The following is a 12,164-nucleotide window of genomic DNA, read 5'->3' as shown; positions in this document are numbered from 1 at the left end:
GGTTAAAAAACGTGATTTTGGTACCATAAATAGCTCCTTAACATTCTCTATTATTCAAAAATATTTTCACTTTCTACGTAAATGAAGTCGCAGGTAAAATTTAGCGTTATGCCAAAGTAACTATTCCACGTGGACGAAGTTGCGGGCAAAAGCTATAATAGTAAATAATAATTCAGTAAGTACGCAATTATGTACTTGGTATTTATTCACTTTAAAAACATGGCAACAGTAATTCCAATGAAGTGAGCAAGTTTTCCTTTGTAAATCTACATACAGTCATATACTAAGTATATATTACAGAGAAGCCTTTCATGCGGCTATGTAAGTACTGAAAGTGTTCTACCCCTTTACCAGCGACCAATCCGATTTTATAATACAATTAGGTGATTAGGCGAACGACATCAGAATCCTTATAAGGAACTGTGTATGCATTGGAAAACCTTAACAAGATTTATTTTCCTATATATTAGTGTCACATAGACCGTAATATCTTACGGATATCACAAGTCTGTTTATTTTATTTATTTATTATATTACATTTCTTGCAGTGTTTTTTTTTATTTGTTGTTTATCTGGGTGGACGAGCTCACGGCTCATTTGGTGTTAAGTGGTTACCGAGGACCATTATCATTTATTGACAAGAAAATAATCCTCTTATTTTCTTCATTGTTATTCTTCAACTTTAGAGGCTGATATTTAATTACAACGCAGCGCTGTTTTTTTTGGGAAAATCTACAGAATAAATCATAAGGTTACTAAGAAAGTAAATTTGCAATATTTGTTATTACAAATAGACGTGTTAGACCCAAAACACGGGTCGTTGCCACCATCTACTCATTTTCTGCCGCAAATACATTATACGTTTCATTCTGAGAATTTTGATAGATAGTCATTATATCAATATAATTGAGACTTGGACCCCGTATGTCAAAGTAGACTGTGGAATTTCTATAGACGGATCACAGGTAACAATAACAGTAGCTCGGAGACCAAAGCCGCGTATTTATATCTTTACATTAATAGCTGCGCAGATTAGTAAAGCGAAAACTTCATTACACCATTGATATTTGACACTCGATGAAACGGAAACGATACTCGAAAAGTGTCAATGAAAAGAGACAAACATATGATTTAGCCCGGCAAAAATGTGATTTAAGTACCTACTTCTGAAGGTTTCACTTCTACCCTCTACCCGCAAAAAAAAACCTCATATTCGCGAATTACTTTCATGATGAAGAAATAATATCTGGTCCTAAAATTAAAATATACAATTGAGACATGACCTCAAGTCTCAAGATGGGTGGCGGCACTCACATTGTGATTTCTATGTGCGTCTATGCAAAAATAAATCAGTTTCACTTCTTCCCGTATTAAAACTCAATGAAATGACTAAAGGGACAAATATGTAAACTTTCTGTGAACGGTACATTTTATCTTATGCGTTGGCATAAACAGACCACAAATTATATGGAATTAGGCGTTTAAATTTTTAAGTGTTAAGCTATTACTGGAGCAGAAGACATAAAAACAAACATATTAGTAATAAATTAATATCTTTTAATGACAAGCTTTACACGCATAAAGGTCAGTCTTATCAACAGAGGTTATATTAAAGTGTAAATGATTGTATACATGGTTTCAATCGAGACATTCTGGTCAAACTATTACAACAAATATTAGGCCAAGCTTTCGAAATAAAATTTTAGCAACTTTAATAACATTTTTATATATATATTTTATAGCATTTTAGCAACTTTAATATTTAGCATGTATAAATAAAGACACAAATTTTACTTTATGTTAATTTTTATTTTTTTCACTGATGCTACATTTGATACCTGGCACAATTTTTGCATTTTTGTTAATAATGCTGGGTGCTACCCTAAACTTTTGCTGCTAATTTTAATTTATAGAAAGAGCTGTAATAGGCATTGCAAGCACTAACATACCATTGCCTCTGAAATTATTGTCCGCCATAACTTTGCATGCTTAATTGTCATAAACAATAAAAAAGCATTAATCACTTAGCATACTCAACAAACCAAAAATTGGAATAATTTCATCTTTGAAACATTAAATAATTTCATAGATGGACCACTTCCCCTCCTCCTGTTCTTTTAAATTCACGTCTGTATAATTTATAACAGAAAAAATCTAATTGAACATTTCAGGTTGAAAAATGAAAATGCTTTTAACGAAAGGAAATTATATATTCAAATTTTTAAAGTGTGTGTGACACTTATCACAGGATTATCATGTTTGCAAGACTAACAATCTTATGATTGGATTGTTCAATCGTCCCAATTTACTTGATGACAATCATGCCACACAAATGTGCCTTTCTGTGACTGAGGTGCTTCTAGGGCCAAATAAAGTGGAGCTCGTGCACCTCTTTCAGGTTCAAAATCACCCATTCCTTTTGTCATATCAGTTTTAATGAACCCAGGGTGAACACAATTAACTGAAATATCTTTCCCTTGTTCAGTAAATTGTCTCTGTTGCACAAAGGTTAACGCAGACAATGCTACTTTTGAAACTTTGTAATCGCCATGCTGACCCGCAAACGATACAAATGTATTTTTACCACCTTTCACAGCAGTTAAGAAATCGTTAACAAATTGCAATATTTCTTCCACTGTAAGATCATCCTTTACGAGCGTATCTAACCACACTTGTTTCCTGATATTCGATAACAAACCCCAATCACTACTTAGATTTATAATTCGTGCATCGTTTTTCAGTAGAGGGTATAATATTTTTGATATGGTTAATAAGCTCATGAAATTCGTGTCGATTAATTTCTTAGCGTCTTCATAGGAAGGTACAGACTTGTCAAAGTCCAGAATGCCGGCATTGTTTACGAATACATCAATACCCGAATGGTGTTTTGAAATATGGGAAGCGAACTCTTTTATACTTTCTTCATCTGTTACATCCAGCAGATGAAATAAAGGATTTAACTCGAACTCTCGTAGCTTCCTTATAGCTTGCCGCCCTCTTTCTTCATTTCGAGCTGTGAGGTACACTACACCATTAAACTTCTGACACAATCCTTTAACGATTTCAAAGCCTATTCCTTTATTGCTTCCAGTTACTACTGCAACTTTGGTTTCCATTTTATACGTATATTTATTTATTTTTGCAGTCTATCGGTGAAAATAATGTACAAATATTTTCAATTTTTTAGGATCCTATATTCGCTGACAGTACCGCAACATTTTGACATTTGTCAGCTGTCTGTAAAATCGAGGTTAAATAGTTTTTTTCGTTTGCTGTGTGCGATCAGAAGACAAAAGGAACATATCCCATACAGCCATTTTAGGTATATGAATACAGTGAAACAAACATGATCATTCAATAACTGGTAGGAATGTAGACTTTATGGATTTTTTGTAACTTTAGCTCTTAATATTATGAAGAGTTCTGGAGTGGAGACCGTGGACCGGTAAACATATTGTAGGACGCACAGTAACACAGGTGGAGCGACGATATACGTAGAATAGCCAGCGGTGGATGAGAACGAGAGGCCCAGGATTGAGTCGCTTGGCGTGCCTCGGGAAAGGCCCATGTCTAATTATGGACATGTCACATAGACAGGCTGCTAATGATGATCATTATGTCCTTAAAATAAATTACTTATCAAGCAGCATCACATCACCTTTTTATTCAGTTAATATTTCATCATGTCCTTCATTACATGACGAGCTTTCACCCAATAAATTATGCATTGTATTATATAATTAAGTGCATGATTTCTTTCTCATTATTACTGAAGGTATCGATAGTATTTTAATTAATTAAAAATGAATTGTTTCGTCTTTATGTATTTGAACGTCATCGTGCCAAACAGCTTTAAAATTAAACACAGAAATTTGTTACAGTTATCATTTGAAAATTATATTTTTTACGTAACATTGTATTCCCAAAATACTAACGTATATTAAAATGCAACATTTTTATTTATTTCATGCTCATATCTCGAAAATACAATATAAAATAATCTTTGTTCATTCAACACTCACGCGACGCTAAACTAAACAAACACAAAAAAATGCTTACAAAATAATTATTAGCTAAATATTTATCTTAATCTATTTTTACAGCAGCGTATATTTTTCTGATAAATGTATATGCTGCGAAAAATCCAATGGTACCGGTAAGAAGCCAAAAAGTCAATACCATGAGACCTGAAAAAAAAATTGATTAAGATGTATTTTTTGTATTTATTTTAAATGTTACCATGTATTATATTATGTAGGTACCAAACAAAAAAAAACAATTTTTGTTACATGAGATAGGTATTTAAAAAAAATATACAAGCAGTCAGTTTGAGCCACCGGTTTTTCTCGAAACTGGCTTTTTTAGAACCATTAAGGCAGATTTATATTGAGTCAGTAACTAACGTCAGTGCACTACCGAGTCAGTGCTGACCTGGCATTGCCATCGTGTAAATTGATTTCAAGTCAGTACAGTACTGTCGCGTCAGTACTGACTTCAATATTCCCGCTTCATATTTTTCGGCGTCAGTCCGCTCCCCCCGCCACCCACGCCAGCGCTACTGACGCCGTGTAAATGCCGAAGTTAGTCGCTGCCACTTTATTGTACGATCACCACGCTGCGTTGCACCACATCACAAAATGACGCGAAAAGTAAACGACACGGAGAACTTAAAGATTATTCAACTATACCGCAATAATTAATGCTTGTGGGATAACTTAAACTAATATATAAATCTGCAGTGGTTTTACCGGATGTTCCGTTATAACTACTGAACCATGCATCCGATTGACTTGAAACTTGGTATCCATGTAGAAAATACGTGTACTTAATGGATAGGCTAATATTTATATGAGTGTTGGACTCCCTACACCAGTTGCGGGGGCGTTAATGATAATCTTTGTGGGGAAAATAATGTTAATTTTAAATGGTCAGCGAAGCGGACGGGTACAGCTAGTAAATCATAAAATTATAGAAATAAAGAAATGCGCGCAACAGCATTAAAGAATATTGGCTGACAAGGCGTCTCTCATAAATGTGTCTTGACGCTGAATAGAGCTTGATAACAATATAAGCAAATCATCATAGTCTTTTGGCGTCATTCTCAAAGCCACTTTGTATTCCCCAGGATCCTTCAATTCTCAACTGTGTTAACAACAGAGCGGAGCCTCTAGTTTGATCGCCGTCACCTATCCATTTTCTTACCCAAATTCGCTTCTTTTTAGATATTTCTTCTAACATACCAGTTAGTTCTTGCATCATCACAAAGGTACATTTTCTCAACAAATTATTAACTCTGATTTTTTGCTGTTTTCGAGAATTCATTTTTCCACACTGACTTTACAAACGTGTGTACACCATAAGAAATTTCCTCGACTACTGACGAAGTACTTACTGACTTCGTATAAATCGTATGGGTCAGTTTTCGGCGCCAGCACTGACATTAGTTACTGACTCAATTTATATCTGCCTTTAGTTTTTTAATGACATTCAGCAAGTGTAATAATGTTACGTCAATTAGAAAAAATATACTCTAATATTGAAATTTATGTATTTCAATTTAAAACAAAGCCGAAGATTTTTTCACTTAACGCAAATTTTATCTTCAAAATTAGACACATAGGATAGAGTTCCGGCTAATCAAAATAATAAGTTAATGGTAGTTTTCCAATTACAATTGGTAGGCAGCGGCTTGGCTCTGCCCATGGCATTGCTGACGTCCATGAGCGACGGTAACCACTTACCATCAGGTGGGCCGTATGCTCGTCTGCATACAAAGGCAATAAAAAAAAAATTACAGAGCATAATGCGACTCAGTGGCACACAATGCCGAATTATGCTGAAGCTTCATTGGAACGTGAATTAGTTTTCAAATGCATCAGCAGAGTGCGCTAAGTTCAGTGTTGAAAAAAACATTCATGGAGTTAGCAACCTCATTAATGTATAAATTATAAATAATGTGGTAAACCATAATAATAATAAAGTTGCTGTAGTTGGAACATTTAATGTTGAGCATTATGCCGCATAATGCGCTCTAGTGCTGTAATTGGAAAACTACCACTGTGTTCTAAGGTCTTACCAGTATAACCTATGTATAGTAACGTCGGTATAAACTCTGTTATCTCTAATTTCTTGAAGAAATAGAATATTGAATAAATCAATATATACACTGCAGATCCACCTGACACAAAGAAGCTTTTCCACCACCAGTGGTAGTCCTAAAAAAAAGTGTTTTAATTAACGTTAAATAATTGTTACTGTATGATCTTATAGTATTTGAGGTGGGCGAATATTTAGATGACACGTCCTGTTTGTTTTTGCCCTGAAGTAACATGGTTTCCGGTTTTTAAATAAAGGATAAGATGGAAGCTAGCTCGTCGAACCACTGCATTCATTCATGGCGCATTTTTGGAGACATCTTTTTTCACAGACCACTAAGTTATCTTCGGTGATACTCGAGCGCAATGCTATATCTCCCTTCAAACAATGATTAAACCAATACACTGTGGCAGTGGATAGCTTCGCTGTATACATTTCTTTTTAGACCATATCTTATTGAGTTAAAAAAAACTCCCAGAGTTGAGATTCCACACAAGAATACAATCACAACATTGTGTGCTGTGTTCGCCAAGCAGCTGACTCCCCGAATATTTGCTTCATTCATCTAATGAAACCGAAGCGTGGCTGTTTTTACGTGCATGAAATTGTAGTGTCCAGTATCAAAATGGCGCTCAAGCAAACATAAGAATGTACTTCAGACATGAGGCGAATTTCAACGCAGCGCACTTAGATAAATGACTACAGGACTTATATGGTATCAGAGTAATATGGTAGATGAGTTGTTATCGCCAATATTTGTTCTTAAAATATAATTCAGTTGAACTCACCTCACCGCAGAGTTGGAAGTAAACCATACATATCGATATCTGAGATACGGACACAACCAAAATGCAAAATACTAAAAATAAAAATCCAAAAAGATAATAGAATTGGTTCTCCCAGAGTGCGTTGTAGATGAAGAACAATTCGATGTATACGGCCCCGAAGGGCAGTATTCCTGCCATCAAAACGCTGAAAAACATTTATACTTCAAAATCACGCATAATTTTTTTTTTTTTTAATTTCGAACATTTAGAAATATACATCATCCTCGTCAATATTCTAAGTGGGTCTACAATAAGCACTTATTTAAAAATTTCGTGTATTTATTTAGGTGTAATAGCAGACTTAATGACCGGCTGTACGAGCCAACTGACTATCAAACAATAGAAGCAAGAAGTAGAAAGCAATTTGACTCGTTTTCCAAGTTGATCTTTCAATCGAGTTTGGAACTGATTAATAAAGACAAAGCAGTCCAACAGCTTTTTTTATGATTGTAAAGGAGATTGTACACAGAGAGTGGCAATGGTATTATTAGTAATTGTTTTGTGACAATAAAATGACTATAATTTTCGGTAGTGAAATATTAATTAATTATCGTGTAATATATTGAGCTGTAAAAGTGAAGAGCTTACCATATCAATACATTCATATACCAAACTTGTTCAGGTATTTTCCTGGGAATGAAATTTGTCCTTACAGGGTGTTGAAAAGGCTGTTTTCGGCATCCGAAATAATAACCCAAATAAACCAACGGTAATGAAATACAAAACCATAAACACAATAGGGCCATCATGGTCGAAAACGGTACAGCACCGCTGGAATGTTTGCCCATTATAAAGAAGTTTAAAAAGAAACATGTGCCAAAGATAATGGCAGGGTACAGCGTTGCCGTCAGGAATGCGGCTTGTTTCCATTGTTTGCCTTTCATTGTATTATAGAGGCGCGCCGAGAAATAGCCCGCAATCAACCCCATAAATACGTATAGAAAAATCGCGGCGGTCATTAAGGCCCCTCGACTTGCCGGCGACAGCATACCAAGCATCGCGATAACTGAAATAGGTATTAAAACAGTCTTATTACAAAATACTTAAATTTATAAACAGACTATCCATATCGATATATTATTATGTAGTTATTTGAAAGAAAAAATACTACGTATGCGTTATACTTTTTTTAATTTAATGTTCTTCATAATAGAAAAATAGATATTAATTTAACTATACGAAGAATAAACGTTGTTTAAATGGGTGATGGTTTTGAAATGTATGTATAATTAATTATTCGGAACTCATTACTATAGCGAGAGAAATATCAGTAGTTTCACTTTAATTACAAAATAGATTTTATATTATATAATACGACACCGGAACATTTTTACTAAGCAACTTCACAACTGGAATACTGCCATCGGCCTTGAGACATGAATTTGAAGTCTCAACTCTACTCAGAATGGTTGCTACAATTTTCTAAACGACAGGATCATAGCGATGGAGATGGCGATTGCAGTACACTTGAATAATATTTGGCAAACATCATTGTCCATTCTTTGGGAAATACCTAAGTAAAATTTAACGACAATCACAGAAAGCGATGGTATGGTGCTATTCTAGTAGATGATATCACATGGCCAATCGTTTTCAAATAATGTTGAAATATATGCATGTTCCGTAATCATTTTTTACCTAATATTATGTTCAATCCACAATCACACTTTTAATTATCAATAAAAAACTTAAAATGTTTTTTCCTGTGTGATGAAAAATTATAATGGAAAGAATTTATGATATTTTAAACCTTACATATTGTTATCAATGCCATCAGAAAGACTTGTATCCCACTTCCCACCACAGCTGCAAACAACATCCTCTTAGGAGGAGGTCGGAAGACATCTCCATGTACTAATTTCCATCCTGTTTCCTCCATCATGTCATCAATTCCTTCAACTGAATTGTAGCGAGCTATGTCTCGTCTCAATGTTCGTACCATTATCATTGTTAATATGGCTGGGAAAATGTTGAATTATAAAACAGTAGTTCACTTTATTGTTGTAGTGTGGTGTTGTACAATGTTTGTATTATATTATTATTACTATTACTACTATTACTATTACTATTACTCTAGATTTTAGGGTTTTGAACACTTCAGTTTTCATCAGACATTGTGATGTGATGCTTGTAAAAATAAGAAATAATGTACAAACAATACTCCTATTATGGGGACATACATACTAGTAATATTAAAGTGTTTAAATATGGTACAATTGGGTTTTAGCTTCTGATCAGTAGGGCTGATCGAAATGGATCCACAAATTGATAGTTCAATGGGTAAATCAACTAGTTGGGTTGATTAGTAGGTGTTCGAGACCCAGACTCACAGCTCTACAGGCTGGTGTATGAAGAGCATGGTTGGTTGATTTCACCTCAATTGCACTACCAACATGCTTGAGGTGGGTCAGTATTTTTCCATAAAACCTCATATTGTGCAGAACAAATGTGAATGTTAATTACTATGATTATGGAGCCTGCTTACCTGACAAGAAAAATAATACAACAATAGAATTAATAATAGAGAACCAATGTATCTGTACATCCTTCATGCCCAAATAAATGTCCCATCTCGACGCCCAGCTAATATCTGATTCTCCCCATTCCACAGAGTATGTGAAGTACAATTTTGTACCAGTATCTTCATTAACTAGCTGTGGCTTTGGTTTGACTGGTATTTGACAAGTATCATCAGTAAATATTAATTCATCTTTAGAAACTGAATGGGTTTCAACTTCAAATCCCACTACTCTATAAGAATCCCTGTAATTAAACAGTATTTATTTACATATAGAGTATTTTAGAAATGTACATGTGGAGATATTGTGTATATAATTTATATATTGTACGTATAAATTAAGATTTTTGGATTGATAAAAAGGAAGCAGTTTATTTCATACTCATTTCAGTTTTTTTTGTTTGAAATATGTGAATGAATTGATATATTAAATCATAAATTACATTATCCACATAGGACAGTTGTCAGCAAGCAGCCAATGCAGCCCTTCTCTCAGTAATGTTTTTGGATAATACATATTTCTTTTGCAATTAATGATAGCCGCAGCAAGGTAGGACTGACGACTCATAATCTACAGTCCCGCAGTTACAGTTGTCATAGACATAACAATTTTACTACTTATAATGGGCAAGTCTAATGAAAGTTACTCATCCCAAGAGAGAATGGAGCTGCTCTACTCTTTTTCTGTCATCAATTTCTAGTATCCTCGTTATTTTTTCTGCCTAATTAAGCTCCTTTTCTCCCCATTATCACACCCATGAGCAATGGAAATAAAGTTTGTTGTGAATATAGACACCATTTGTACTACCATTCTGTCTATTGATTCTACAAGACAAGTTTCCAATAACAGGGAAATCTAACAGGCATTTAAAAATTAAGTATACTCACTGGCTATGCTTATGGTACTTCAGTAACAGTTTAAGATGGTTATTAATGTAGGCCTTTCCTTCAGACATATATCCAAGACGATATCCTTGCTCAATAGTCCTTTCTAGAGTTTCAACATTTATAACTTTTGTTGCAACAGGTAAATTATCAACTAATCTAAAAGTGAGAAAAATAATTTACTTTCCATAATTATTCATGTTTCATTCATTCAAGCCAATAATTTTTTTGACAAGCACTTACAAGTGAACAAAATATTCATGTTCAATACGACTAGCAACTTTTTCAGAATCTTCTACACTCCAATTGATAGGAACGTTTTTCCTGTGGCAAAGAAGTTTGCATTTAATGTTCTCTGCCATATGAACTTCATATGGTGTATTGACTATACGATCTCCGCGCAAAACTTCTCCTAAGTTTTCAGATTTGTACACAAATGTGCCATTTTTTGGGAGACACAAAGGCAATGAATAATATTCGTATGGTAATTGAGTATGAATGCTGGTCATCTTAACAGCTTTTACTTCAATTTTTTGACCTTTTTTGAACTCGACCGGTGCCACACCAGGTACATAGAAGCCATAACTTTTTAAAATTATGGTAATGAATAGAATCCACTGAAGATAAACCTAAAACAGTTTGGGTTTTTATATCATTTAAGCCGTAGTATTGAGTTATATTTTTTATTGTATTAATTACACTAACTTGAAACATGATCGGGTTTTTAAACAACTACATTGAACTACACGAAGTAAGAAAATTTTAACATTTTTAAATTTTCTGAATATATTCACGGTATAATTTTAGTTTGACATGACATCCATGCATAACAATGACATTTGGCTCTGGAGTCTGGAGTAATTCTACTTTTGCAACTGGCAATGCAAAGGCATCATACCATACAGCTAACTCGTTTATATTCTGTTTTAAGAAAAATGATAATATGGAGACTTATTGGCGGGAACGCGAGGAGTGAAGTTGTGTGATTTGTTTTATTTTGTCTATTTAGTGTTTCTTCAGGTTTAAATGATCCTCCAAAAGTCACTGAATAAATATCAGTAAATGACCACCATTTTACTGAGATTACATTTCATCCCATGTCATCTCATCTCATTTCATTTAATTTCATCCCAGTTGATTTATGTCTCAAATTCTTCATTTCATTTCATGCCATGACACGTTTCATATTAATCAGCTTCATTTCATTTCATAATATCATATTTGATAAAATATATATACAGGGTGTCCCAGAATGAATGGATAATCCTTGAACCCCGCACGGGACAGCTCTCCAGCGCTCAGAAAAAAATATCTAAAAAAAGAATTCCAAGTGATACCCAAAATATGATTTTTTTTAGAAAAACATACGTTATTTTTACTTTACTTCACATTCATATGCACAACGGCCACAAAGTTATGAAATTTGTGGCGTTTTTGGTGTCATCTTATTCCTGATAGAATATACTACTAGAAATACATTAAATAATATAAGTATCTATGATACTTTTTTGAAAAACAAAATAAGAACTTTAATTTTTAACCTGAAATTTGATACCAAAATAATTTTGGCGTAGTTTGAGAGTGTTTCATATAAAAAAAAAGTATGAAAACGTAAGTGGCCAGCTATTTTAAAAAAATGCGCAGCTCATACAGCTTACAAAATGGTATCATACATCTTTTTATCTAATACCACTACGAAGTTATTGCTATTGAGATGCAAAAAGAGTAAATACGACTAAAAATAAAAAATAAGTCTTAATAAATTTTAATAATAATAAAAAAAATCGGGTGTACATAAATCAAGCTTTATTCACAACAGGTGCTCAAGTTGTCTGCCA

The 12,164-nt window shown here is 33.8% G+C and overlaps 2 protein-coding genes across 2 annotated transcripts; both read right to left on the bottom strand.

Annotated features, from left to right (window-relative positions):
* Positions 1-1,788: 1,788 nt before the first annotated feature.
* On the bottom strand, positions 1,789-3,116 carry LOC114248343 (carbonyl reductase [NADPH] 1). The gene has a single exon (XM_028181555.2). The coding sequence runs from the start codon at positions 3,114-3,116 to the stop codon at positions 2,292-2,294; it is 825 nt and encodes a 274-aa protein (XP_028037356.1). The 3' UTR covers positions 1,789-2,291.
* On the bottom strand, positions 1,789-11,193 carry TM9SF4 (transmembrane 9 superfamily protein member 4). Its single transcript, XM_028181586.2, has 9 exons — positions 11,032-11,193; positions 10,570-10,955; positions 10,330-10,485; positions 9,409-9,686; positions 8,679-8,882; positions 7,512-7,929; positions 6,885-7,068; positions 6,077-6,215; positions 1,789-4,187 (listed from the first exon to the last, which is right to left on the bottom strand). The coding sequence occupies exons 1-9, from the start codon at positions 11,038-11,040 to the stop codon at positions 4,087-4,089; spliced, it is 1,875 nt and encodes a 624-aa protein (XP_028037387.2). The 5' UTR covers positions 11,041-11,193; the 3' UTR covers positions 1,789-4,086.
* Positions 11,194-12,164: the final 971 nt, after the last annotated feature.

This window comes from Bombyx mandarina, chromosome 04 (assembly GCF_030267445.1).
Source record: "Bombyx mandarina strain Sakado chromosome 04, ASM3026744v2".
Taxonomy (NCBI): domain Eukaryota; kingdom Metazoa; phylum Arthropoda; class Insecta; order Lepidoptera; family Bombycidae; genus Bombyx; species Bombyx mandarina.
This window is presented reverse-complemented; position numbering and strand designations above follow the sequence as displayed.